General features: G+C 38.6%; 1 protein-coding gene across 6 annotated transcripts in view; it reads right to left on the reverse strand.

Moving 5' to 3' along the window:
* Nucleotides 1–27,429, reverse strand: part of Fndc3b (fibronectin type III domain containing 3B) — a 341,149-nt gene that overhangs the window by 88,950 nt on the left and 224,770 nt on the right. For all 6 annotated transcript variants that reach the window (XM_074073772.1, XM_074073773.1, XM_020176870.2 and 3 more), the window contains exons 7-9: nt 13,764–13,822; nt 4,883–5,034; nt 1,795–1,854 (exon numbers count right to left, since the gene is read on the reverse strand). In XM_074073772.1, the coding sequence (XP_073929873.1) occupies nt 1,795–1,854; nt 4,883–5,034; nt 13,764–13,822 (271 nt within the window). The remainder of the gene's footprint in view (nt 1–1,794; nt 1,855–4,882; nt 5,035–13,763; nt 13,823–27,429) is intronic.

The raw sequence follows: 27,429 nt of genomic DNA on the forward strand, positions 1-27,429 counted from the left end.
CATTTTGAAAAATGGTTAAACCCATTTCTATTATCATCTTAGCTTCACAAATAACACAAATCTTTTTGTTTGTACATTCTGTGTGGAGTTCAATATGTTTGAGGGGAAGCTAACTGACTCAAAACCCCAAAGTTTTGATTTAAACAGGAAGAAATGGCTGCAATAGAGTTCATCTAAACAATATACTAGCTAGCAGATGTGCATTTTATGATATAAAATAACCTGCTCTTTTATCTATTGCTCTGAACTTAATTTTAAAGCACTTATGCAGCTAGTAAGATATCATAACCTCAACAAGTCTGTTTTCTTAATTTCTCTTAATGAGAAAACTGTGGCATAGAATTTCTATGTAACTTGAAGTTAAAATAGCTAATTTATGACAGAACCAACCTAGAAATCAAGCCTCTTGATAATTAATATATGTTTTTCCTACAAGGCTACTCCACACCATCATACAGGGATATGTGGCATGAATTAACCTATGGAAAGTGTGCAAGTGTACTTGAAATTGCAATTTTATTACAATCTTATACACATATATATATATAATTGAAGAAGGGAAAGAATCTGATATAAAACCTATTAGATAAAATTATACTGTCTGGTGAACTTAAAAATTAAATACAATTTTAAATAAAAATAAAATATGGAAAAAATGTTAGGGACCACATTCAGAAATCTGCTTATTTGCAAATGAATGGATATACTATTAAATAATCAGATGGGCTTTGTAAAAATACAGATCACACATTCCTGCTTACAGCCCTGTGGTTAGCTGGGCTTCTCCCTAAGCGAAGCTAGTCCTACCTTCCAGAGCAGTCATAGCAGGAATCTCAGAGAACACACAGAGATTTCAGACGACATATCACAGTACAGGTTCACAGGCCAGAGCTAACTGGATGTTTGAAGTATGTGTCTGATTCAACATATATTGGCTTTTAAGGTGCGAAAGTGTTCCTGAAAAGGCTTCTCCAGTTATTTGATCTGAACAGAGCTTAGACATATGTTCTACAACAAATGGCTCACATATCCATGACAAAAAATACATTTGTCCTAGAGACAGAAAATACTATACATTAAACCAGAACCCAACAGATTTCAGCAGACCTTATAAAATAAAAAATTTTAAAAATATAATGTTTAAAATTTGCTCATCACATGATAAAAGCGAGAGCACACAAGGGAGGGGTGAGGATAGGTAAGACATCTAAAAAATTAGCTAGCATTTGTTGCCCTTAACACAGAGAAACTAAAACAGATACCTTAAAAGCAACTGAGGCCAATAGGAAAAGGGGACCGGGAACTAGAGAAAAGGTTAGATCAAAAAGAATTAACCTAGAAGGTAACACCCACGCACAGGAAATCAATGTGAGTCAATGCCCTGTATAGCTATCCTTATCTCAACCAGCAAAAACTCTTGTTCCTTCCTATTATTGCTTATACTCTCTCTTCAACAAAATTAGAGATAAGGGCAAAATAGTTTCTGCTGGGTATTGAGGGGGTAGGGGGAAGGGAGGGGGCGGAGTGGGTGGTAAGGGAGGGGGTGGGGGCAGGGGGGAGAAATGACCTAATCCTTGTATGCACATATGAATAATAAAACAATAAAAAAAAATTTGCTCAGTATATCACCCACCTACTTTCCTGTACTCAGAGCATATCTGAGTCCTCCTAATCACTGTTCTGAAGAACAGATGTGAATGGTGGCCATGGGCCATGGACCCAAATCTTCACAACAGGCATTTACTTTAGTGACTCTATCCTCCTCTACAGTTTAGCTGTTGTGTCCTAACTCACCTCACATGATAATCAGTTGCTGGTCTGAGATCTTTCAGGTTACATTCCAATTCTTCTCCACTGCAAAATAAAAAAAAAAAAAAAAAATTCACCTGCTAAATGATAGTATCAATTTTAAAAGAAAAACAGGTTTTGGATTTGGGTCTCACAGTCATGTACTAACAATGACCCAAGAATTATGTCTGATTCCACCATAAAACAGAAATAAGCTTTCTTATCTGGTGTTATTTTTTTGGACTTGACAATTAGATTCCTTTTAAGGATGCCATCCTACATCTGGAAAATGACATCGTCAATTTACTAATAAAATTCCATAACATCTTATCACTTCATAAAAGACAAAAGTCAGTAAGCAAGTAATCAAACAAACAAATATAAAAAGTAAGTAAGTAACTGTATCATCTGTTACTCAAGGTCAGCTCTCAAACTTACCCTGATGGGAACCTCATCACTCTCAGCTCTAGACTCTCTGGATGAAATTGCAGTTTGCTTCCTTCATATAACCAAAGTGCCCAAGAAATAGCTCTCTGATATAAAATAAGAGCACTTATCTGAGCAAAAGAAGCAAATGAACTTCAAATTATGAGGAAATAGCTAAGACAAAATAAGGAATGAACACAGTAAGTTTTGAAAGTTTTTGTAAGTTTTATTGTAAGTTTTCAAAAAGGAGGCTGGAGTGATGGTACATGTCTATAAGCCCAGTACCTGGGAGGCTGAGGCAGGAGGAATAGAGACCAGCTGGGCTACTTTAGAAAGACCACGACTCAAAAAAGGTGCCTGTGGACATGATTTATTTTGTGTTCTTCAAAAACTGTCAAAAGACAAATATTGTGGAAGTTCCAAATTAAAGGAAGTTAAAATAACAGGACAACTAAATGCAATTATGTAATCATAGACTGGATCCTGTCCTGAGAAGGAAATGTTATCACATCTTTCAAAATAACGGATATGATTCAGATCAGCTGACAGAACTGGAATATGGACAATAGACTAAAGTACTATATCAGGGATGGTGGAGTGGCTCAAGTGGTACAGTGTCTGCTTAGCAAGTATGAGGCCCTGAGTTCAAAACCCCCATACTGCCATAAAGGCAAAAAACAAACACTATACCAGTATACATTTACAAAGCTGATAATTATATGTGGTTATTTAAGAAAATATACTTATTCTGAAAAATATACCAAAATATTCAGTGGTAAAGGACTGTGACATACAAAACTTACAGGAAAAAATTACAGTTTGAAGAGAGAAAGGGAAAAAAGATGTACAAATTGTATAGCAAACAGAGTGGAAAGTAATAGGAAAATTTAGTAGAGGGCAAATTTATGCCTTGATCTCCCTATTTGTGAAGTGCTTTAAAATTCTCCCAAATAAAGTTTTTTTTTTTTTAAATGTGTGAACTGAATGTTATGTTCACAACTTGTCTGAGCACTGTCTGGTGTGCACTGTACCCTTAAAATAGTTTGCATTCATTGCATTAGGTTAATATGGGAAAGTTAGAATAATTTACATTTTCAGAATCTCTTGGAGAAACCCCTAAAGAGTCAGCAAATCCAGGCAATGAGTGAGGCTTAGTGGTAAGTGTTCCCTTCAGTTAGAGAAAAGCCCTTATTTCCATTTTTATTTATGGCTTTTTGAGATAGTCTCGTTATGTAATCCAGATTGACCTTAAACTCTAAGATCCTTCTGCCTCAGCCTTCCCAGTGATGGGATTACAAGCATGCATCAGTACACATGTCAACTTTTAAGTTATGTTACCTGCCTAGCTCCTCTGGGCACCTGGGACCCTGGCTCCTGTTAACAGTGCTCATGTTGCATGAACAGAATCTATCTAGCCCAGCTACTGGGAGGCTGAAGTGGGAGGATCACTAACGTTCATCAGTTAGAAAAGCAAGAGTGCCTCAAAAAAAAGAAAGGAATTTATCTTTCTTGGTAAGGTGAAAGAAATGGCTCTCTGTATTTCTAATTCTGACTTTTTGAAACAGAATCAAATGGTTGTGTGCCAGAGTACGGAGTCACTGGAGAACGACTGGCCTGTTCTCAAGGGGGGACCTGCTGCTACCATGTGTGTGGGGAGGGGGAGGGGAAAGGCATTGCTGAAGACCAGAGGATGCTGTAGGAGTCCTGGGGAGAGAAAACACAGCAGAATGGAAGCAAAAGGAAAAGACTCAGGATGGCAGTTCCTTCTTAATCTTCTTTCCCTTTTCTTAGTCCAGAAGAAGACTCATCTGGGCAGAGTCAGAAACAGAAACCGGAACAGGGAGGAGGACACAGTCTGTGGCACCAAGGTGGCAGGGAGGCAGGAGAAAAACAAACAACTCTGGCAGAGACAGATGTGGAGTTTGTGTGAGCATAATACCTTGTGTGGGCTGTCCTTCCAGGGGCCACTCACACACAGGGAGGTCAAACAAGTAGTTAAAATAAACCTGACTTTCTGATTTCCTGCTCTGCAAATGCAAGCTGTGCAGAGCAATCACAAGGGAGAGGGGACTTGACCCTAAAATTTTTTTCATCACATTTTGAACATGGCTATAAATCATTTAAACAGTTTATATGTAAGAGTCCATAAAACAGAGGGGCTAATCCCTTATTCTGTGTGCTAAACTTTTGACCATTTAAGAAAGCCTCTGAAGACAATGTTTGAAAGTAATCTTTAGTATAGACTGGGAAACATCATAGAGGGTAAGAATGGAAGCAAATGATAATAAAAAAATAGGACTATGAACAAGAGTGGGTCTAAAAAATAAGTGATCATATGATTACTTAATATATGGAAAAACTACAGGTCAGAGTCACTTTTTTCCACTGATAGACATTAGTGGAAATTTTTCATTAAAACTATGCTAACAGCTAACATAACCAAATGATTTATTTCATCAATATGAAATAACTCTATATTACTAAACTTTGATTAGTAATTATTTAGGCAAATTAACTCCTGACATTATAATTATTAATTCTTAAAATGAACTATTTACAAGAAAATTTTCAGAGCCTATATTTTTTTCCTTTGTTTCATATTTTTTTATTAAATGACTCCAATGTTGTAGTTCAGCAGCAAAGAAAAACACAAGGAAACATATGCTACCTGTAAATTATCTTGTATTTTCCATCTCGTCCTTTGTCTGATAAGGCAACCTCGTAACTGTAAGGGAGGGAAAGACCACTGTGGGGTCCACAAGAAAGTCCAACAGGGGGAGCCCAGGACAACACAACTGCTCTCGCTTGGATATTGGAAACCTGAGGGAAAAAACATGGGTTAAAAGTATTCAAATAGGGATAAGGCCATGGTTCAAGTGGTAGAGTGCCCACCGAGCAACTATGAGACCCTGAGTTCAAACCCCTGCACCCCCTGAAACAAAAGTATTCAAATGCATTTCACATGGATCAGACACTACTTCCTCCGATGTCTCTGTAATGACATAAATCTGGCTAAGTTAATCCCAGGCACATCCTTGCATTACAACAAAAGAAATTCTATATGGCACTCTCTTGCCAAAGTCCTGACCGATACCCAATAGGTGGCTCCTGCAACATCTGTCCTTATAATGTGAGCGTTCACCCAAGTCCAGTGCAAGTCATGCTCAGTCCCCCAGAAAGAAAATAATCAGCCATGTCTGAGAATTTCTGTCAAGGTAAAAAGCCACTGAATGTGGGACTTCAATGATCTACATTTTAGCCATTGAAATTATGGGGAAGGAGCCAAATCTGCAGGTACTTTCTGTTGGCACGCAGGCCTTGTTTGGTGTCATGTCATCCTTTGAAGCTAACGCCATTCAAACTATGTCCCTGAAGTCCTGCACATTCCTAGGAGAAGCCAGTGTATGGGTTTTGCAACCAAGGACCAGGCTGATAGGGGATAGAAACAGGTTTCAGCTTTCTAAGCTCAGTTTTTATCCTTTTAGTTTAGCCTTTTTTTTTTCCAGAGTTCATTTGAACAAAAGATTCTTGGACTTCAAATTCCTAACTTTCATACCCTCACTTAGCTCTACTCTGAGGAATGTTCTACACCCTCTCTTTGGAGGTGCTCAGGGAGGTTTCGCTGCCCATGGCAGTAGCCTGCTCCTTGGCAGACCTGCACTGGCTTCCTCCCCTTCCCTGCCTCAGCTGCCCACCTCTACCTGAGGTTCCCTGGATCATCTCCCCAAATAAATGACTTGTATTCAAATCTTTGCTTCAGAGAATGTTTCCAGAGAAACCCAACTGTAAGTATATGGTCTCATTCTTTCAAATAAATCTATCCAGAACCTTAATGTTTGAATTGTCTAAAGGTTATTTTATTGCTACCTGGGCATTAGTCTGGATAACACATTAAAAAATGAATAAATGTGCTTTAGTAAAAAGTTCGCAAAGACTTTATAGTGATAGATTATTTACACTACAGATGGAAATGCTTAAACTACTCAGTCCCTATTTTTTTCTTCTTCTATTTTTGTCGCTATCTCATCTATATAGATTATGAAGATGTAAAATTATTTAAATGCAAATAAGGATGGAAAATAAATATTTAGTGTCCCTTTTTACTCTGTCATTTATTCACTTTTCAGCAGAGATCTCTCCATACCATTTCTTTCTATTGACATACTATGATGTCAATCAGCCAGTCCTTCAAGACACCAGCTGGGCCTCACTACATCCAATAGCCTTTCCTGAAGTGTATCACTCACCATCACTCCTCTGTATTTTACAGAAGCTTGTGAGTATCACTAGTATGCTAATCAGTGATATGGCCTTTCTTTTTCTCCCACAATGGACCATGGAGTTCCCTAAGACACAACCCACATCTTGTTCAACAGTCAGTGGTAGTTTAGCAAATATCTACTGAACAAAAAATAAAGGGATGGATGTAACACATTTGTACATGGAAGCAATGCTAGGAATCTCTCTGTATAGCTATCCTTATCTCAACTAGCAAAAACGCTTTGTCTTTCTTGTTATTGCTTATACTCTCTCTTCAACAAAACTAGAGACAAGGGCAGAACAAATTCTGCCTGGAAGCAAGAGGGGGTGAGGGAGAGAGGGAGGGGGTGGGAGGTAGGAGGGAGAAATGACCCAAACAATGTATGCACATATGAATAAATGAAAAAATAAATAAATAAAGGGAGCAAGGCAGTTTATGATATAGACGACAGATGCACTGGATTGGTGGACTAGGATTACCAATCTGAGGAGGAATCACTATAGAATCAAACCCCACCTATCTTGCTGTGGCAGCTCTCCTCCTGCTGTGTATCTCCACAGGTCTACCTGCTCCTTGCTGCTGTACGACCTTGCTATCTGACCACCTATCAGGAGCTCCCCCACCTCTGTCCCCTCTCTCATGCCCTTGTGAGTTAGCTTTCATCCTTCCCCTTTCTTGTCTTTAACAAACTTCTTTTTAGGTTGCTTCTTGTATTTGTTAATATAACAAACTTCTAAACCCAGCTGAAATACTGTCTTTGCTTATTCAACTCATCATCACAGCTCACTCTGTGAGTGGCTACGAACACAAAGATGACTTAAGATACGATCGGTGGCCTTAAAAAGCACCAACCTGATGAGGAGAGACAGAAGTATGAGAGGCCTCAGGACTGATCCATTGAGCACAGATGCACCCAAAGTACCAGGACTAGTTTAGGAAAGTTTCTGGACTATCTCTTCCAGATACCCTGGTCAGAAACAACTGAGATGTTCTTTGTGTCAGACTACATTTTTCTGGTACCATATTTGGTGCTTACTTCATTACACTGAGCACTACTTGGTTGTTTGTAGACTGCCAGAATTTCTTATGTATGCTGAATTCTTAATACAGAAATGAGTAATCCTGAGGCATTGGGAATTATGTTTAATTTTTCAACTTAAAGAGATGTTTTGGTTCAAAGGGTTGAGTTTATAATGAAAAAGGAGGCTGAGTGCATGGTGGAGACATTCATGGAGGTGATAAATGGCTGCACTGCACCATTCGAGGTATGTAGCAGTACAGATTCCATGGATGGCGGTACGAAAAAGCATTACGTCATGAACTAGCCCAGTCAAATACCAGTGCTCTGGGAACCAAACACAAATCCACAATTCATACCCCTTCAAACTTTGCCTTTTCCAACAGCTATTACAAATTTACTTTTTCCTTAAAGATTTGGTTACATGTTAAGTAAATGAACACAGGATGTACAACACTTGATGTATCAGCTACAATGAAAATCTTTTCCTGAGACCCTAAGGAGGCCTTTGGGAGGCAAACTGCATCTGACCACAAGTATATGCGGAAATGTAACCTTCTGATCTGCCATGCTGTCAAGACCTGCACTCTGGGAACTCAGTACCATTTCTGAAGGACAACAGTTTCTATGATACCATCACTGAGCTAGGAAACCTGCCATCCAGTTGAAGATTCTAAGGCCAAATCTTCCTCTGTGCTTCTGCGCCTTCTCTTCCCTGGCTGCAGTGCCTTCTTTAGGCACTGGCACCCTGAGTAGTGCTTGGCTACTACTACTTGGAACTCACTTCCATTTCCAGGGTAACTCCAGGAAGTTACATGGCGTTTTTGAAGAGATGTCACATGGCGTGAATCTTCAGCATGTATTTGTTCCATGTGTCTTGGGAGGTAATACCTTACTGAGAGATTCAGAATGTTGGGTTCAAGCCTGTCAGAGTGACAGCACTTGTACATGAATTTCACCTTGTAAACCTCTCTGTGCCTAAACTTTGTCACCAGCAGTGATGACTGAAGTGAACTGGGGTACAGTTTATCTGATCATCACTGTGATTGGCTTGTCCCCACCAAAGAAAAGTTAGGCATAAATCTAACAGACTTGCTGATGTGTAATTAATTTGCCACAAGTAAAAGTCAATATCCTTTGTAATGGTGACAAAGTGGTGATTTTTAGTTACAAAATTATTGGACGAGATGCACTCTGACACTTGTTTCTGCACTATTGATATAAAAGGTCTGTTAAGTTACTAGCGTAACTCTACACAGGAATTATTTTAACTGCTTTTAAGTACCTTGAAGGATTTATTGGAAATCGGTCTCACCTCCGTACCTATTAAATACAGACTGCAACTTCAGAGCAGCTTTGCGTGCATGTGTAAACTGTAAAACTACATTATCTCATAGCTATTGGGTATGCAATCCTTACCTCTGTCTTTGCTGCTTCCCTCCTATTCATCCCAGTATTTCAATACTGTTCTGTAAAAGTTACCATTTTTATTCTCAGAATTTTCATAGGGAAATGATATTCATTGTTTGGATCGGAAACACCATTTTCTCTCATAGTTACAAAACTGTTACTGTCACACTCGAAAACACTTGTTTATAAGTTAGCATTTTCTAAATTTGGTCTGGCCTTTGGGTTGGGGCCTACTGATCTGATTAAAGGTTATGCTAAGCAAGGATTGCCATAGCAATGCTGGCTTCACTTCTAAAGTAATCATCCTCACGAGAAATCACATCACAAAGGAAAACAAAAAGGAAAAGGTCAAAGAAAAGGATACTCAAATCTAAAAATTTCAGAATCATCTGCTTCTATAACTCCTTATGTGCTGGGAGTCTTGGATCTGTTCCCAGACGTGCTGCTGTTTATCTTTCAAGGAATTGCTTCTTAGGGGAAGTGTTCCTCTCAAGTCTCACTTCTGGAACTGACAAATCAATTGTTTCTCCAAGCTAAACATGAGTGGATGCTAACAATGCAGAGATACTATTCCAGGTTACATTATTTACATCCTGAAAGTAAATAATAAATAATCCCACCAGGATGTGGGAGGCTACATCTAGTGCCACCATCCAAGCAGATGAGACCACAGTAGGCTGCAGGTGGCTGGTTAATTCCTAAACCACCAAGGATAACACCTGTAGAATAGCAGTGGCTGTACCAGTGAACTCTCCAAGGCATGTAACTGCTACCCTCCCAGGACAAATACCTAGTGTGTTGGTGTGCTATTTTAATGACATTAAAATGAAATTGGCTGAGTATTTGCATCTTTCAAGTTTCTAGGTCTCCGAAGAGTAAATGAGTTGCTCAATTCAAGGTGCCTGTAGTTCCAGAAAGACAAGTGGAATTCACAAGTCCTAGATATGGTTTCTGCACCTAACTCAAACCATCTGCAGAAAAGCTCAAAGAAAAATACATGCCTTTCATTTAGAGGTGATACCAGATGTAGCTGCAAGAAAAAAGAAGAATCCTTTTTACAACTGTGTGGCTGATTTTCTTCTGCAGTGCTGTGTCTGTGGATGGTGGCCTGATGTCACTCCTTTGGAGTATAGCAGGGAGCTGCACTTTCTTCTAATGATATGCTACAAACTATACAGACCTAAGTCTGTTTTAAGTATTCTATGAACAAGATGGAACTTATACAACTAGAAAGACTTCTCAGGTCCTCCTGTGTGATATTTCTTATTCAACTCTTCAAAGATGAGGAAACTGAGGAATGGAATGGGGAGGTGATACAACTTATCCAAGGCCATAGAGAGACTTAACAGCTACATTAGGTTCCAACTGAGAATGCCCAACTGCAAACTGCGGGCCCTTCACCTCCCAGCTTCTGCCTGGCTCACTGGTACTGGTGCCCAGCATTCCTCCACACTGGTCAAGCAGCACACCCTGATGCTTGCTAGCCTTCAGGCACTTGTCCTACCTGCCAGAACCTGGCAACAGCCACTGCAGTCTGCAGTTTGTCATATTAGGCAAACATGTGTTAAGGATTTACTAAGTGTCAAGGACAGTGCTTGGTATTGGGGCACAAAGATATATAAGACACAATCATGAACAAGTACTTTAGAAGGCAGAGAAAGGGAGAGGAAGAGAAAAAAATTATAGTCAGCTAACTGGGCTGGGAAGGATGAGTGGCCAGTGACTAGGCAGAGGATGTTTATGAGGAATAGAGGAAGAATGATGACAGGGAGAATGACACCCTCTACCCACAAGATGTCCACATTCTAGTCCTCCAGAAGGAGATGTGCTCATGGAAGCAGGGCAGAGCCACAGGTTGCCTCTAGAAACTGGGAAAGGAAACAGATCCTCTCTCAAAGCCTCCAAAAAGTAAGGAAGCCCTGCTAATACCCTGATGAGAGCCCCAAAGTTCAAAGGAAAACATATGACTTTCATTTAGAGGTGGTAGCAGATGTGGCTGGAAGAAAAATGGAGGACTCCTTTTCACAATTGTGTGCCCAATTTTCTTCTGCAGTGCTACTTCTTTTCCTGCTTGGTGGCCTGATGTCCCTCCTTCCCATTTCAGAGTATAACAGTCCATTGTGGACTTCTAACTTCCAGAACTTTAACATAATTTAACCATTTTAAGCCACTTGATTTGTGGTAACTTAGTATACCAGCAACAGATAGACAGGGAGAGAAGCTGTGTTAGTTCTGTACAAAAGTAGGAGGAATAAATAAGCACTAGGTTCATAAAAACTTCACACATATCTATACTGTCATCCAGTGTCCCTGAGCTAAGAGGGTGGTTAACACCAACTAGTACTCACATATTGATAAAGCAGCTGTGTCCAAAGACACCCACTTCGCATCATGTGACTTGATTTCCATCACAGTGCTTAAAGGGTAGGATGCAAGTCCACATCTCAATGTAGTTGAACTGACAATCCCAGTTTTATAGAACTAAGGAAAATCCTTGGCTACATTAGCAATATTCTTACCCATCTAAACCATGCTTGTATGGAAATGTTGAATTTCTAACCCAAAAGCCATTATTAGAAATTTGGAAGGCAATGAAAATGGTCAGTGTCCGGGTCAGCAGCCTCTGATGCAAGCTGCTATCTTTTGGCATTTACCTGAGTGAATCCCCCAGGTTTGGCCTTCTGCCCAGCAGACTCAGATACTTGACCTAGTTGCTGGCTCAGAGTTAATCAGACTCAGGGAAGTTAAAACAAACTTGTAAGGCTCAGAAGATCTGATGTATAAGATCAGATTACCAATAATTCATGAGAAACAAAATTATCTGGTAGGTTAGACAATACTGTCAATCTAATCTACCTCACATATTTTCTCTGTTTCCTACAGGGAAGTCAAGTTCTTGAAATGCTACTGTATGGGCACCAAATGAGAACAACAGAAGTTAGCTACATGATTCAAAGACCTACAGGCACTGGGCTCTGACCAGCCAGCTCTCCATGATGGAGAGAGCTGCCTGGTCAGGATGGGATGGGTGGAGCCAACATACATCTATTTCTTTGGCCAAGCAATCCTTGCTTCTAAGTAATACAGACAAAAGTTTTCAGACAACAATCTTACCACAGCACACCTTACATAATAACTGTTAACAAAAAGCCTGTCTTTCTGCCCTGCTCTATAAAAACTGATGCTGGATCAAGGAAAAGGTCAGTGCATCTAAATATTGTTTTTCTTACTAGTCTCTCAGAACAGATTCTGCTACTTCTGCAGTAAAGAAGTAGGAATAACTTCAGAAAAGTGCTGTGTGCATACACACGATTGAGACACAGTGATAAAGTTCTGTGAGTTCATCTGGGATAATGAATGAACATGTTGCTCTGCCTTCTTTCTCTGTTCTCCTTATGGATTTTTTTTCTTTCTGCTGCACTATAAGCCTTTTCTAATCATTTCCCTACATTTTACCTTCTGTCCCAAACTATCATTCATTCAACAACTTTAAGCACTGAGTCCACCAGACACTATCAACGTCCACTGTATTAATTTTTCTGCATGTTCTGCAAATGAAACAAACCCAACATGTCCAAGGATGGTGCTGAAGATGCAAAAAGGACCTAGAGATGAACCTATCTGGAGGAACTACAAACAAATGGGAAAGAAACAAAAATGGGTAATACACTGGAATATAATGTATGTATTAAATGCAGAGTCAGAGATACATGCAGGGCACAGTGAACTTGGAGGTAATATCAGAACTACCGAGACCTACAATGAATACCCCACTTAACGAGCATGGACAATAAACTGGGGGAAGACATCTTAAAGGACATATCTGAAACTGAATGCCCAATTTTCCATGATATTCAATACCTAACAGGTTATAACAACACCTTACTGAATTTTCTCAAAATGGCTCTAGTATGTGACCTTCCTTTTCACATATGACACTATTACCCTAAGTCTGACTTCCATAGTCTCTCAGTAGGATTACGTGTAATAGATTTCTAGCACATCTCTCCCTGGGTCTATCCTCTTCTGGCCATAGATCATTTGCCAAGTGCTTGATCATTTTGAAATACAGCCCTGATTAAGTATCACTTTTGTTCACCTCCCTCCCCCAATGGCAGAGTATCCCTAACTCCACATCAAGACACCACTGCCATACAAGTGCCCTATTATGCCTGCCCTCCAACATACCCAGGCTTTTAGGATTACTCGGACTCAACTATGTACCCTGAGGCATGTTTGGACTCTTCTATTAAAAAGCCTCGGTATTAGAAACACATGAAGAATCAAGGTTTTCCAATTTAGCTAGAAAACACTCAGATGAAAGGTTGAATCAACATTCTAAATTTTTCACTTGAATTTCAAAGCACCTGGCAAAATCAAACTTAAAACCTTATAATATCAGTACTCACCCCAATTTTTTTTTCTTGCCATGCACCCAATGTCCTCAACTTACTTTTCTTAGCTAATATTTAAATATCATGTTGAAATTTATCTGGAAAAACACTTAGAATTTCTGAGGTTTTCAAAATTTATTATTATTACATTTACACAGGAAAAAAAGGAAATTACTAAAAGAAAACTGCTCTGTAGTCCGAAGAAAGAAAAAAAAAAATGCATCCTTGGAAGATGAGAATATCTAATTGCATTGAGTATCTAAATAAAGATAGCATTTCAGTAGGTGACTATAAAAACACTACTGTTGTATATTTTCATGCTCCATTAATAACTGACTGTTATTTCATAGCTTATAAATAATCTACAATGGAAAGGGGTTCTTTTGCTTACCTACTGTATAGTGAAAGAAAAGCACATTTGAAATACTTAAAGTGTCATTTGTGCTGAGAAATCCAGAAGACATACCTGTGGTTTCTCTATTCCCGAAAGAATGTCTTGCACCCTCTTTACTTCCAACTCATACTCTGCATTGCAAAAAAAGAAGAAAAGGAAAAACAATACCATTAGAAGGCAGTAAGATTGTCAATTTCCTTCCCCAAGGCCTTAAGTAAGGTCATCAAGTCAGTTAGTTGCCTGTTACCATGAATTTTTGGTACTAAAAACCTGATATGAAAATCAGGAATGAGGATCTTTTTGGGGTGAGATTTCATTGTGTTGTATCAACTTACCACTGTGTAGTTTTAGGTATTCACAATGATAACTAGATTAACACAGATTTCTATTTAATAATTCAACAGGCAATAGGGAGGGAATAAAAGGTCTTAAGAAGAACAAGGGAAACCAATGTAGCTGAAGGCAGAGGCTAATGAAGGGATTAAGTTGAAGAGAGAGTGGCCAGTCCATGTAGAGCTATGAGGTGAATTTTTTCAGTGCCCTGTGTATGTGTGTCTACGTGCATGAATGCACTCATTTATCATTCAAATTTTTAAGTTTACAGTCGCCGGAGTGTTTAAGTGGTAGGACTGACAAGACCTTATCAGGAGTTTGAAGAGATCTACTTGGCTTCTGCAGAATAATGAACATAGAGAGTTAAGTGCGGAAGCAGAAAGCGTAGAAGCAGTATATTTCTGCAGTAGTCCAGGAAAAGGATAGACCTGGCCTGGACCAGAGTTGGTAGAAAAGATGGCGAAAACAGGACCTTTGGGAGCTACAGGTGATGAAAGACTGAAGGTGATAGGCAATGGTTAGAGAGGAATCAAGGATAATTTCTAGTTTTTGGCTTGATCGACTAGACGGATAATGGAATCTTTTAATGAGATGAGAAAATAGGCATATTTTGGAGGGGGAGAGAAATATATTTTAAAACTGAAGAGGAAAAGTGGTTGGAGTACAGAGGATAGAGTGGGAGGATATACAAAAAAAGAAAATGAATGTGGAAATCAAAGTCAATCATTTTATTAAAGGAGCCTCTCGATTTCACAATGAGCTTAATGAAATCTAATTTTGAGTTTATGGTGGATTCCATGGAACTTTTCAACCTAGTGTAGGAGTTAAATGCTAGAGAGATATGATAACCAGGAAATACGTCCTTGCCCCAAGATATTTCAAGTCTAATGGGGAGAAGGGGGACATGAAAAACGAGCAGGCAATTTCAAAGCCATGTGATGGGTACTGTGATAAAGAGAATCCAAAAGAAGGCATTCAAGAAGCTCCCTAGCAACCAACAGCCAACTGAGCTGCATGGATAAGCAGGCATTTGAAGCTGAAAGGGGAAGTGCAACTTGGGGGGTACAACGGATTAGCAAGCCTGGCACCTCACAGGGCTGTTCATTTGCATCATTCAGGTTTAATCTCAAAGACACTTCTTTAAGGAATCCCACTCTAATTCCTACTCCTTGTCTCAGCTTCACTCTTATCACATGTAGATCCTGTTGCCTTCTTATCTATTGTCAAAATCTGAACAGAATTCTCTTGTTGACATCCTCCTTGGCTCATGACTGGTCTTTCCCACTAAAACACAAGCTTCAAGAAGGCAGAGATAACTATGGGCCTGGAGCATGCAATTTTTTTTTTTCTGTGAAGAAACAAAATATTTAAACTTTTCAAATCATGTAGGTCTCTTACATAATCTTCTTTGTTTTTTGCTTTTATAATCCTTCAAAAATCATTTGTGGATCATATAAAAACATGCCATAGGGCAGGCTGCAGTTTCCTGAGCCCAGCTGAGGACCTGGTCACCATTTACTGGTAGTACCTAGTGTGGGTCCTTTAGACTAGAGAGCAATAGACACTTGTTGACCACATAAATGAACCAATTTACATTAAATAATAATAACCCTTCTAATTGGCACCACCCTAACCTGGTTCAGTTGTTAGAAACTTTTCTGAATCTCTGGGTCTTGATGAGTTTGAAGGACCAATGGTTTTAAACACTCACTCAGTGAGTTCCAATTTCCTCCAGCTAGTGTTCCAACTAGCTGAAGGAACTAAAGTTTCCTTCCGCCATGAACGACACATTTGGATTACCTTAGAAAGGCAAGAAGCCAGACCCTCTCCTCCTTGAGGTAATAAAATTTCAGATAAGAAGGGGGATGATCACCTGCTTGATGCATAAAGAAGGGGAGAGCCAGAAGAACTCAGCAAAATAAGAATCCTCAGGACTATATGCTGGATAGTGTTTGAAGGAATATGAGGAAAAGGATGCTTTATCTCTTAAAAATTTGAGATTCCCTCTTCCCACCCTGCTTTGAAATACAGGTAAAAGGAGAAATGGCAATGCTTTTGATAGTAAAAGAAAAAATGGGAAGGGATGATAGTTTAGAAGGAAGAAGAAAGGATCTGCTCAAAGTCAAACAGAAAGGATTTCAGGCAAGAGCCAGAAATACTAGTGGAAAATCCTAAGATAATAACAACTTCCAATGAGAGGTCAGAGCTTTCCCTGACCTCTGCCTTTGATTACACTCATAAAAGCTGACGTGTTCTGAGCATCCAAGTTTGTGCTGGTCAATGCATCAACACTCTGATAATTTTTACAGCATTTCCTTGCAAGATGGCCATTCTCTACTCCATTTTGCAGCAATAGGTATAACTGATATCTGTTTTCATCTCTAGTTCTGGATACAATGCCTGTAGGGGTCTTGTTGACTTTGGAATGAGGACGAGAAATGGATGAGAAAACTAAGGCTTACAGAGCAGATGCTATTTCTCCAGGTCCACCAGTCTAGTAAATGGTCCCAAAGCAAGTAGAACCTTTGACTGTATCATGATGAATTAACAGTGATCTAGGGTTTGTGAGGGAGAGGAAGTGAGAGAGGGAAAGCAGAGTTGAGACTTGTGTGGTGTTTGTACTGAGGTGGGGGAAAGGAGGAGACGGCAGCAGAGGGAGTTTCTAAGTCCCACAAGAGGTTTGTATTGCTTTTTATTTTTATTTTCCTTAACTTGGAAAAAAATTACCAAATCCACACAGCAAAGACCATTTATCTTGTATAAAGGTATGTGAAAAAAAAAGGAAGAATAAGAAAAAGTAGGCAATGAGTAGAGTCAAATACATAAAGGTTTCTGAAAAGATCAAAAACAAAAAGGGCAGGGCATGGGGCGCAAAGGAAAGGGCGGTCACTGCCTTCTTGTGTCTGGTCACCCCTGTGCTCTATCAGGAGAAAGGCAGCATCAAAGCTAGTCTGGAATTCTGTCTTTCTTTCAAGATTCTAATTGCAAAACTGGAAAAAAGAAGAGAGAAATGCATTCATACCATATTTACTCCATTTGTGCTGTTACAGGCTAAGAGGAAAAAAAGTAAATAAATCACAAACAAGTGTGGAAATAAAATGTCTTTAACCGAACTAAAGTGACAGTTCAGTAGCATATTAAAAACTCTTCTATGGAAGCTAATAGTCTGGTATGAAAATGTCAAAATTCACAACTCTACTACCTAAATAGCAGAGTTAACTAAGCCCTTGGCCTTCCTCTCCCTAAGTACAACTGAAGTGTGCCTCACAGACTCAAAGAATGATTACTCTTTCCATAAAACAGCTTGGAGCACGGCTGTATGGAGACAATGTTAGAGTTGGGATGAAGCTTCTGTTTACTGCCATGCTTTTTCTATCCGTCTCATTCTTACAGACATGCGTGCACACACGTGCATACACACACACACACACACACACACAAACACACACACACACAAAACCACTCTATATTGTGAGGGAAAGAAGGAAAAGGAAGAGTAGCTAATCCCCTTATAAAAATGAACGAACAAACAAATGAATAACTCTGGTGATTTGCCTTTAGGATATCTTCCTTTATATAAAGTTAAAAGAAAAACTAAGTCTTGTTTTTGCTCCCTCCTCTCCTGGAAGATCTTGGCATGTGCTGATTCAACAAGGGATTGTCTTAAAAGGGGCAGAAATGCAAGGTTATGTTGCAAGGTGGCAGGGCCAGTTTCTCTTTTTTTAATCGCAGGGCTGCCTTCTTTCCTCTAATTCACAGCAAGTAAAATGAGTTTAGAGGCCAATCTTGGAAGCAAACTTTGTATTTCTCCTTCCTCACATGGAAGCAGCTATGAAGTAAGCAAACAGATCAAAACTATTCTTCCTTCTGCTTCAATTTTGTTGGCAGCTGGCTGGCTGGCTGGCTAGACATGACAACTACCTTTGCATCCTGCCTGCTCAGTATGTGAAAGGCTTTTCCCTGCAAGGGAGACTAGCTCGTCAATAAAAATAGGATATAGGCAATAAGAACAGCTGTACACAGAGCAAGCATATTTTGTTTTGCAGATACAGGCCTACTTTAGGGATGGGAAACTTCTTGAACAGGAATGAAGATGGAAGCCCCCTATAAACTGAGGACCAACCCATATGGAAGGGGGCTCAGCTCAGACTTAAGTCTTTCCTCCCCTACCACCCCAAAGTAACTCTCCTACCAAGAAAATAAAACAAAGGGAAGGTTAAAACAAAAATACACAAGCAAAGCAAATACAGCTTAAAAACAAAACAAAAAACCCAAAACCACACACACAGAAGGAAGAATTATCATGTGAGATTTAAACTTTCCATAAATAATGGTTTTCATGTTTGCTCCAAAAAGAAATGTTAAGTTCAGACTGTTTGAATAACTGTAAGGCCTAAACTAATTAAATATCCCCCTTTATAAACACAATCTACTTCTTTGGTTTGTTTCACATTTTTTCCCCCTTAGAAAAGAAATACAGCTACACACTTAGCTGCTAGCTATAGAATGTATTTATGGTTGTAACAGTGCCTTCATTCCAATGGAATGACATCAGCATTATTTCTCTCTGAACCTTCTGTCTAGTTCACATCCCCAGGGCTCATGTGCAGATATGCCTGTCATAACATCATATGCTTTCTCAGATTTGCCAAGGAGCTGACATAGCTGTTCTCTTTCACAAATCATGTCTAATAAAGTAGGGAAATATGCAGCATCTGATCATGCCCATTTTAGGGATTACAGGCTTAAAATCAACAGTAAGCAATCAACATAAGAACTAAATGAACAGAAAAATACCTTTGGATGAAAAAAAAAATAACTCAACAATGCCTGTGAGAATGAAAAAGGATGGGGGAAGAAAATATTAAGAATGTCTGTAGATGCTTTTCCACTTAGAAAAATAAATTGAATATCATCAAGTTTAAAATGCTACATATGCTGGTAGAAAAAAAGGGATTAATAAGTGCATATGAAACAGGATTAATTACCTAAAACCTACATTTAGTGATTATGGTCTACAGACAATGCTCTTCAATATCAATATGAAAGATCTCTAAAATCACCAAAGGATAAGTTTGCATAATGTAAGGACAAAATAGTTAATCCTCAAAAGGCAAATATTCCAGAAATGTCTTGAGATAGCAAACATCTTGCTAACCATTTAGCTGGTTAAGTGATTACTCAATCTGAATATTAGATTCTCAACAATGAAAAAGAAAATCAGCTGGCAGGTGAGCATATGTTATATGAAGTTGCATTCCAGTATTTTCAAGTGTGGCCTGGGCTCCAAACAGATTCTGGAACCTCAGAGAAAGGAGAAAAAGGAGAGCTGAATTACTTTTGCAGGTGGAATGCTCAGCTGGACAGGAGAGATGGCCAGAGAATGTAAGTGGGGCATCAGGGGCTAATTTCCTCTCAGCTTGTACTGTAATTTCTGGAATTCAGCAGAATGATTTTCTTGCCTGTCCAAGAGTCGAAGCAAAGTCCTACCAGGAACACTCATATTAATCCACTCACAGGCAGATGGGCCCCTGCAGCAAAGGCTATACAATACCTTAGATATTATTTAGGGGAAACATAGAAGTGGTAGGTTTGAAAAAGCAGGGGAAAGATAAAGTACCAGATCCCATTTGTGATTCCCACATCAACTAAAGATTTGTCTCTTCAGCACCATCTTTGATGTCAACTAAATTGGGTTCCGGTTGAAATGCTGGGAGATACCATTTACATTTCTGTGAAGCTAAGAAAAATTCTTGTGTTTACAAGGAAATATCCTATGGATTCATGGAAATGCACAAAAGTAGCCAGTAATTTTAAGAGCAACAAATGAAACAAGGATGAAAATCCTACAAATACAGATAGAGCATTAGGCAGATATGCTTGCTAGGCAGTAAGTCCTTTCCTTTGTTCCTTTTTCATATTTGAACTGTTTACTAGCAAACTGAGACCTGACCCATGCTACATACAGCTATTTTATTTTGGAGGAAGGCTTAACTCCGTGATTATCCAGCAATGACTGTGCCCTCCCTGGATGTGTGACAAGAAGGCAGTTGCTTAAACACAGGATAAAAGGACTTACAAAAGTGACTAAAGTTTATACACTACTTTCTTCAGTGCCATCTATAAACATTACAAAAACGTTTTTTCATCAAGACTTGACGTGCTACGTTGAAAAATTTAAGTAGCTTATTTAACAGTTTTTGAAGACTATGAGGACGGGCAGGGTGTGCCCACAGAGCATAATTCTTTAATACATCTGAAAGCGAATTTTAATATTTATACCACATATACAGCAAGTTTTGAACAGTTTTTGTAACAACATTTTCTTAATTATGTCACATATGACTAACCCATTTGCAGATAAGGCTAGACCATCAGTGTATAGCCAAAAAGCCCAGTGAAGCTCATCAGCTGGTATGAGAATCGAATGCAGAGCTAACTTCATGTGCTAGAGCATATGGAAAGGTCAGTACCATCCATGTCCAATCTGTACCACTCAGAAGTCAGCAAGGGTTATGTTTGTAAATGCCTACAGCCACTAGGCAGTAGTATCATGCGCAGTGGCTATACATTCAATAATCCCTCATGGGGTCTCATGGGCCTAAGTTTCACAAATATTCCCATTTTTTTCCAGAGAATCTGGAAATGGAAAATTTTATGACATTGACCAATTTGTAAATGTGTGTGTTGGGTATATTAAAACATTTTAAACCAATAGAAAAGCTGAGCAATACTAGGAACACTGGCACAGACTGAATGCTGAATGTCTGTGTCCTCCTAAAACTCCGATGTTGAAATCCTGTCCCTTCACGTCATGGTGTTGGAGGTGGGCTCTTTGGGAAGTAATTAGGATCAGATGAGCCTATAAGGATGGGGCCCTCATGAGTAGAATTAGTGGCCTTAAAAGCATCTTCAGACAATCTACTTCTTCTCTCAGTCATGAGAACACACAGTGAGAAGGTACACTCTATGAACCAGAAAGCAGGCCCTAAGCAGATACCAAATCTGCCCATACCTTGATCCTGGACTTCCCAATCTCTAGAACTGTAAAAAAAATAACTGTTTATCATTTAAGCCCCCCAGGTTATGTTATTTTCTTATAGAAGCCTAAGCTAAGAAACATGCCCAAATATTCTTCACCCAGATTGACTAATTGTTAACATTTCACTTCATTTGCATTCCCATGCTCACCCACTCGCTCTCACTCTCTCTCCACACACACTTTAAAAATACCATTTGAATAGAACTTGCCAATGTCATGACTCTTCATCCCCAAAAGTTCAGCATGTTTTCATATGAACAAGGACTCCCTATATAACCATAACAACATTATCACAACCAAGAGAGTTAACATGAACAGAATAAAATACAATCTACAATTTATATTTAAATTTTCCCACTTATTGCAATAAAGTCTTTAATGTTTTCCCCTTTGATCCAGGATCCAACCAAGGGTAAGTGTGGCATTAGTTGTCAGGTTTTGTTAGTCACTTTTAATCTAGAACAGAAACCCTTTATGCTTTTGAACAATCTATTCCAGTCTTTTCACAGAATATATCACTATCTGGACTGTGCAATTATTTCCTTATGATCAGATACAGGCTAAAAACTTTTGGCAAGAATTCTACAATGATGGACTTCCTGTTCTATAACATGAGGAAGTGTACCATATATTTTGAACCACTCAGTGATGCTAAGTTTGGTCACTTGGTTAACGTGATGTATGATAGCATGGTACCTTTCTCTACTGTCAGAGCACTTTATCCACTTTTCACATATATACAGTAAACACTGATGATTTCTGCTCAAACATACTATTATATTGGTAGTTGCGAGATGATAATTTTTCTAATTCTGTCATTCTTCCTGTGTCAATCATTCACTTTAAAAAGTATCTATGATTTCAGATTCTTCTGGTATTTGATGTGTTAAAATCTATAATAGTTCATTATCATCATTATTTTTTGAGATGTTAACTTGTCCCAAAAGTAGCCAAGGAGATCCTTTTTGGGCTGTGTTCTGGTCCCCTTTGTCTATTTGGTTGTGGCTTCAGTTTTGGGACACCATTAGGTATTCTGGTTTAGCACTATGTGGTCAAAAAGTAACAGAATGTAAACTGCTACTGTACTGTAGGGTAAGATATTTTAGTAGCAAAAATATAATTTACTCAAATATTTTAGATTTGTCAAAAACTGACTCTTGCCCAAGGATTTTATTAAAATGTGACTAGAAGGAGAAAACCATCTAAGCATTTCTAGCTTCCATATCTTTTAGAAAATAAAGTTGAAACAAAACAAACCAATAACCCTACCAAGGCCATCTTCAACTGCATTTTAAAATATACCAAACTTGAACTGTAGAAACCCAAATATGAACTGTAATAAACCTTAAGTAGAAAAACACAGAACACATTTGGCTCTTGTTGGATTGTATAATTTCTGCTCGCAATTTAATCTGGTTGTGGTTCATTTCTTGTTCTTTCTAATCAACGTTTTCCCTTTAAAAAAATAGATAATTAAAACAGACAGCACCATCTGCCCCAGTCCAGAAAAGAAAATGGATGGTCTTCTAAATGCACTGAACTGGGAAATGAACTGAAATGAAAAAATTGAGCCAGCAGGCTGGAAATGTGTATGTGGCGGATGCTATCTGGAGAGGTCGTTCTTTAGGATGGGTACCACTCTGAAGACCAGAACCCTTTGCTCTGAAGTTTTTTCATATTATCCTCCAAAATACGTATGATTGAAAGACATAACAAATCCAAGGTTAATGTGAAAGAAGTCTTGAATTGTTTTCAAAGTTGTATGTGCTATCTCATCTATTATAAAACTAAATTATTTGGCACTTAAAACACTTTTTCCATATAACAGATTGATTTTCAACCATGCAGACAGACCTCTGTTGTCCAAATGGACTTCTCTTGTTCAAAACATGATAGCAGTCTTAATAATGGCTTTTACATGTATATTTCTCTCATTTCTTGGAATGACACTAGTATTATATTTTAAAAACTCAGTTAAAAGGTCCAAGAACTGAAATACTACATTTACACACCTCTGTAAATGGAACCACTTACCACTCACATTTTAAAGTCTACAGAAACTAAAGCAGACCCCCTTGGTCTCCATGTCCTAACAACTGAGGCATCCAAACCCTGGACTCATCAGGTCCAAAGGGTCCTTGTGACAAAAGCAGCCATCTGGGTTGTGGACTCAGTAGGGTAAGAGGTAAAAATGTTCAAGAAGAAAATATAAAAGACAAGACAGTTCAGAAGAAAAAATAGAAGAGATGCCCCTCCATGGGGAAGTAAGAAAGGGAATGAATGAGTGACAGATGAAAAGGTTCAAAATAGAACTTTTAGTAATTATACTAAATAATAATTTCTCAAGTAGGTACTTGACTTTAAAATCATTTCTTTGAGATTAAAATGATGGCAACACTTCTATTATAAAACTTAAAAGACTAATTTGTAATAGACAAAGCTTTAAGTTAGTCAAGGGTAGGATAATAGGGGAATGTCAAAGTGTGTCTGGCCCTCCTTTCCTGCTTTGGCTGACTCTGCACATCTTGCATGCCTTTAAGAAAAGACTGAGTCTTCCATCAAGTGTTGCCTTTATGACTCAGTCTACAATGGTGTTCTTTGACAGGTCTCCTCTAACATCCCATAGTGTATGTTAATTTCCTGTTCACAATTATTTTCCCCACCCCTTCAGAAAAGGTGAGCTTCATTAATACAGTCATCACTTGGGCTGAGCACCAGTGGTCTCTCAGTGCCTAGCTCGGTGCTTTGCACAGGAACACTTATTGGATGTCTGGATAAATAAAGGGTCTGAGAAATACTACTCACAAATGCATGTGCTGCATTTTTATTTTCTCAGCATTTTTAACATGCATACAATAGTCATCATGAAGGAGTGAGTGGTAAGGAAAGCTACCTTGGCAAACCATGACATTACATCAAAAACACATTATGATAAAATTGCACCAAGAAATCTGCAGAACTACATGGTTACAAAGGACACCAGTAAATAAATTCAGTAAGAATCTTAAATTTGGTGTAGATTAGAATTACTCCTTCAGCCAAAAGGAAGTCTGCCTGAAAAAACTTCAAAATCCATCATACTTCTTATGATGATACAATGTGATTGAGGATACTGTTAATGAAGAAACTGAGAATCCTTGGATCTCATCTAGAGAGTGTGCTGGGAAGAATACAGCATTTTACCTGTTAGAGATCATTTCTAATCTGCCACAGACTATTTCAGGAAGCTAAAGCAGAATGCACAAAGGCTAAGGTAATTTGGTTTAGCTTAGCCAAGATAGCTGTTCTCCAGCTTTCCTGTTTTACAACAGTTTTGCTGTGTGCACAAACTGTGCATCTCTAAAGAACCATGAGATGACTCTTTTAGGCCTATTTAACGATTACTCAGCCAAGTAGGGAAGTTTGATCTACAAAATTCAGTCTCCATTTTGCAATATTAATGTCCTGACCACCTTTTCCCCTTTCTGCCTTACTGTGCGTGATGTCCCAGTGTGTTGCCTTTCTTTCCATAATTAACAGTACTCTGACTGTAATCCTCGTGAATAAAAAGCTTGACAGTTTCCATTTAGGCATCTCATTCTCTGCATTTTTCCCTAGTCTAGATCCACAAAATCCTACTTGGCTTCACTTTGGGATACAAGCAAGACTTGTTTTTATGACTTATCATTAGCAAGTTAGACTCTGAGTAACACATGGCCCTTTGATTAAACTAACTTCTAAGGTATGTGGTCATCTATATACCCTTGAGTAAAAGATTAATTTACATTTCTTAAATTCTGCTGGCAATAAGCAATTCAACTCATCCTTTCCTTATCAAAATCTTCCCAATAAACTACCCAACAACCCTCTACAATTAAGAGTTGAACAGACTGACAGAAGCTAGGAACCCAAATGGTATGTACAGAATTCCATATTATTCTGAGAGAGTAAAAAATATATATATCTTTTGGGGGGTTGGGGATGTAGTTCAGTGGTAGAGCACTTGTCAAGCATGTGTGAGATGAGGTCCTCAGCAAGATCCCCAGCAAGAATATACTAAAATACAGGTATTTTCACTTGCAAATTGAATATAAAAAGGAAAATAGAAGTGATTTTAAAGAAAGAAAGTGTTATTCTTTAAGTCGATATGTCCAATTAAATTTTATTAAAATATTCCGAGTAATCAGAGTAATTCATATACTGAGGGCGGGGGGCAGGAGGGAGAGAGAGAAAGAAAGAGGGAGGGAAGGAGGCAGTAATGGGGTTTGAAGTCAGGCTTCGTGGTAGTAGGCAGGTACTGTACCACTTGAGCCACCTCCTCCCCCGCAACACACACACACAGCACTTTGACCTCAGACTTCTAAGAAACTCTAAGAAAAGTTCTTAGAACTCTAAGAAAATTTCTCTCCATGCATGGTACTTCGTTATGGTAGCCTTAACAAAGTAACATATGCATCATTAATATGCAAATATACTCAATATTATTATGCCCATTTACTAGGCATCAATTCAACAAATTAAGAGATTTTATGAATTTGGCCAAGATCACACAAGCAAATGCTGGGGATGGAACCAGGGTTTCAAGTATGCTAGGCAAGTGCTCTATCACTAAGCTATACCTCCCAGACCCTCTGTCTTTTGATTGGTAGTCTGTTTCTTCTTGGGAGGCCTCTACTCTTCCCTCTACCCAAGGTGGAAAAACCATTTTAGTTAAGACTGGCAAATCTATTAGTTTGATGAGATTGCTAGATCACTTTGTTCAGTAAAAAATAATTACACTAGAAGTTAAAGCATGTCTATACCACTGTTTCCATATCACATTCAATTATAGAAGCTCATTTTAGAAATCCAAAGAGAAGCTATTTCACAAGCTGGTCCAAAATAAGAAAATTTCCTATGCTAATTCTACAGACTATTTTGTGCCAATATATAGGTAACACAATATATCCTTTTCCCTCTATGTGGAGAAATAAAGCATTCAGGACGGTTTGAGGCTAGAACACTGAGTATCATGCAATAATCACTTCCAAAACACATGTTAGAACATTTTTGCAGCCGACTGTGGCTTTAGAAAAATAGCACATACTGGTTCCAAAAGAACCGAGACTTTGTTGGACCATAAACTACAGCTGTTTGCTGTGTTGCACCACCTGAAATGTCTGTGTGTTGTTTTCCTCCTCAGTAGATAGTACAAAGTGTATCCAAACTGCTCAACTTATTTACAACTCCAGCTGTTTTTCTATATTTTCAGGCACTCAGCAAATGCACAAGGGCAGCCATTTTTCTGTAGTCATTCAGTAAGGATAAAGAAGTGATAAACAGTGTAGTAGACATTAATTCTGTTCTTACTTAAAGTAACAGCATTAAAGTATAAGTTAATCTTTGTGTTAGTAGAATGACATTCCTACTTTGACCTTTTTAACAGCCATGAGCAGAAGTTTTCTCTGTGAAAAAAACACTAATTGACCAGAAAGTGCCCCAGGTCTGTTTCTGAGGAGGCAAATCATTGCTCTGGACAAGTATAAGGCTCCCATATTATGGTAGGCCAGATCAGAGAAGATGGCATGGGGGAGAAAGGGAAAAGGTAGAGAAAGGCCTGTGACGAGGGAGCAGGGCCCTAGAAGAAGGCTGATCTAGGTGACTTGTGTGTATGATACTAGGAATTCCTAAATGTACACACAGAAAAAGCTGAAGGAAACTGATAGATTGCAGTGTTTCTTTAAGCAGCAAGTAGTTGAACTGTCTAGATACAACCACTGTGAACTAATCTTCAGTATTTCAATTTACTTATTCTCTCTCTCTAACTTTACTGTACCTATGATAAGTCCACTATTTAAATAGTTGGTTACTGAATTGAAAGTCTGAATAGGAAATTGCATGACCAGAATTATAAATGATGCTACCTAAATGAGGAACCTACTAAGAAAAGTTCTTCATCTCCAACAATTAAGAGATCACATATGACCTGGATCCAGCAAGATAAAGTGTAATAAACTAGAGAAAAAGCAAAGAAGTTCGGAGCAATCTGGGTTTATGGCTACCTAAGATTGTGAAATTATAAGCATTCCATCTGCTCACCAGCTGTGGTCCTAATCCTCTTTAATAACTGCAGCTTGCACAAGTCCATGAGAAGCAAGACGTCTTCCAAATTTCATTTCACATTGGTTGCCAGGATTGATTTTTAGACTTCATCTCCAGTGAAAGCAGCATAAAGTTGATTTTACCAGCAGGTGTTAGTTTTCAGGGCAGTAAAGGGAAATGAGAGGAGAGACTGAGAGTGGGAAGAAATAAATCAAGGATGTTCCAAGATGGTCACATTGGGTTTTTAGGGTTTCTAGGCTCTCCAGTGAAGCCCAATGGCTCAAATAAAGAATATTCCCCTGA

Source organism: Castor canadensis, chromosome 5, assembly GCF_047511655.1.
Source record: "Castor canadensis chromosome 5, mCasCan1.hap1v2, whole genome shotgun sequence".
In the NCBI taxonomy this organism is placed as follows: Eukaryota; Metazoa; Chordata; class Mammalia; order Rodentia; family Castoridae; genus Castor; species Castor canadensis.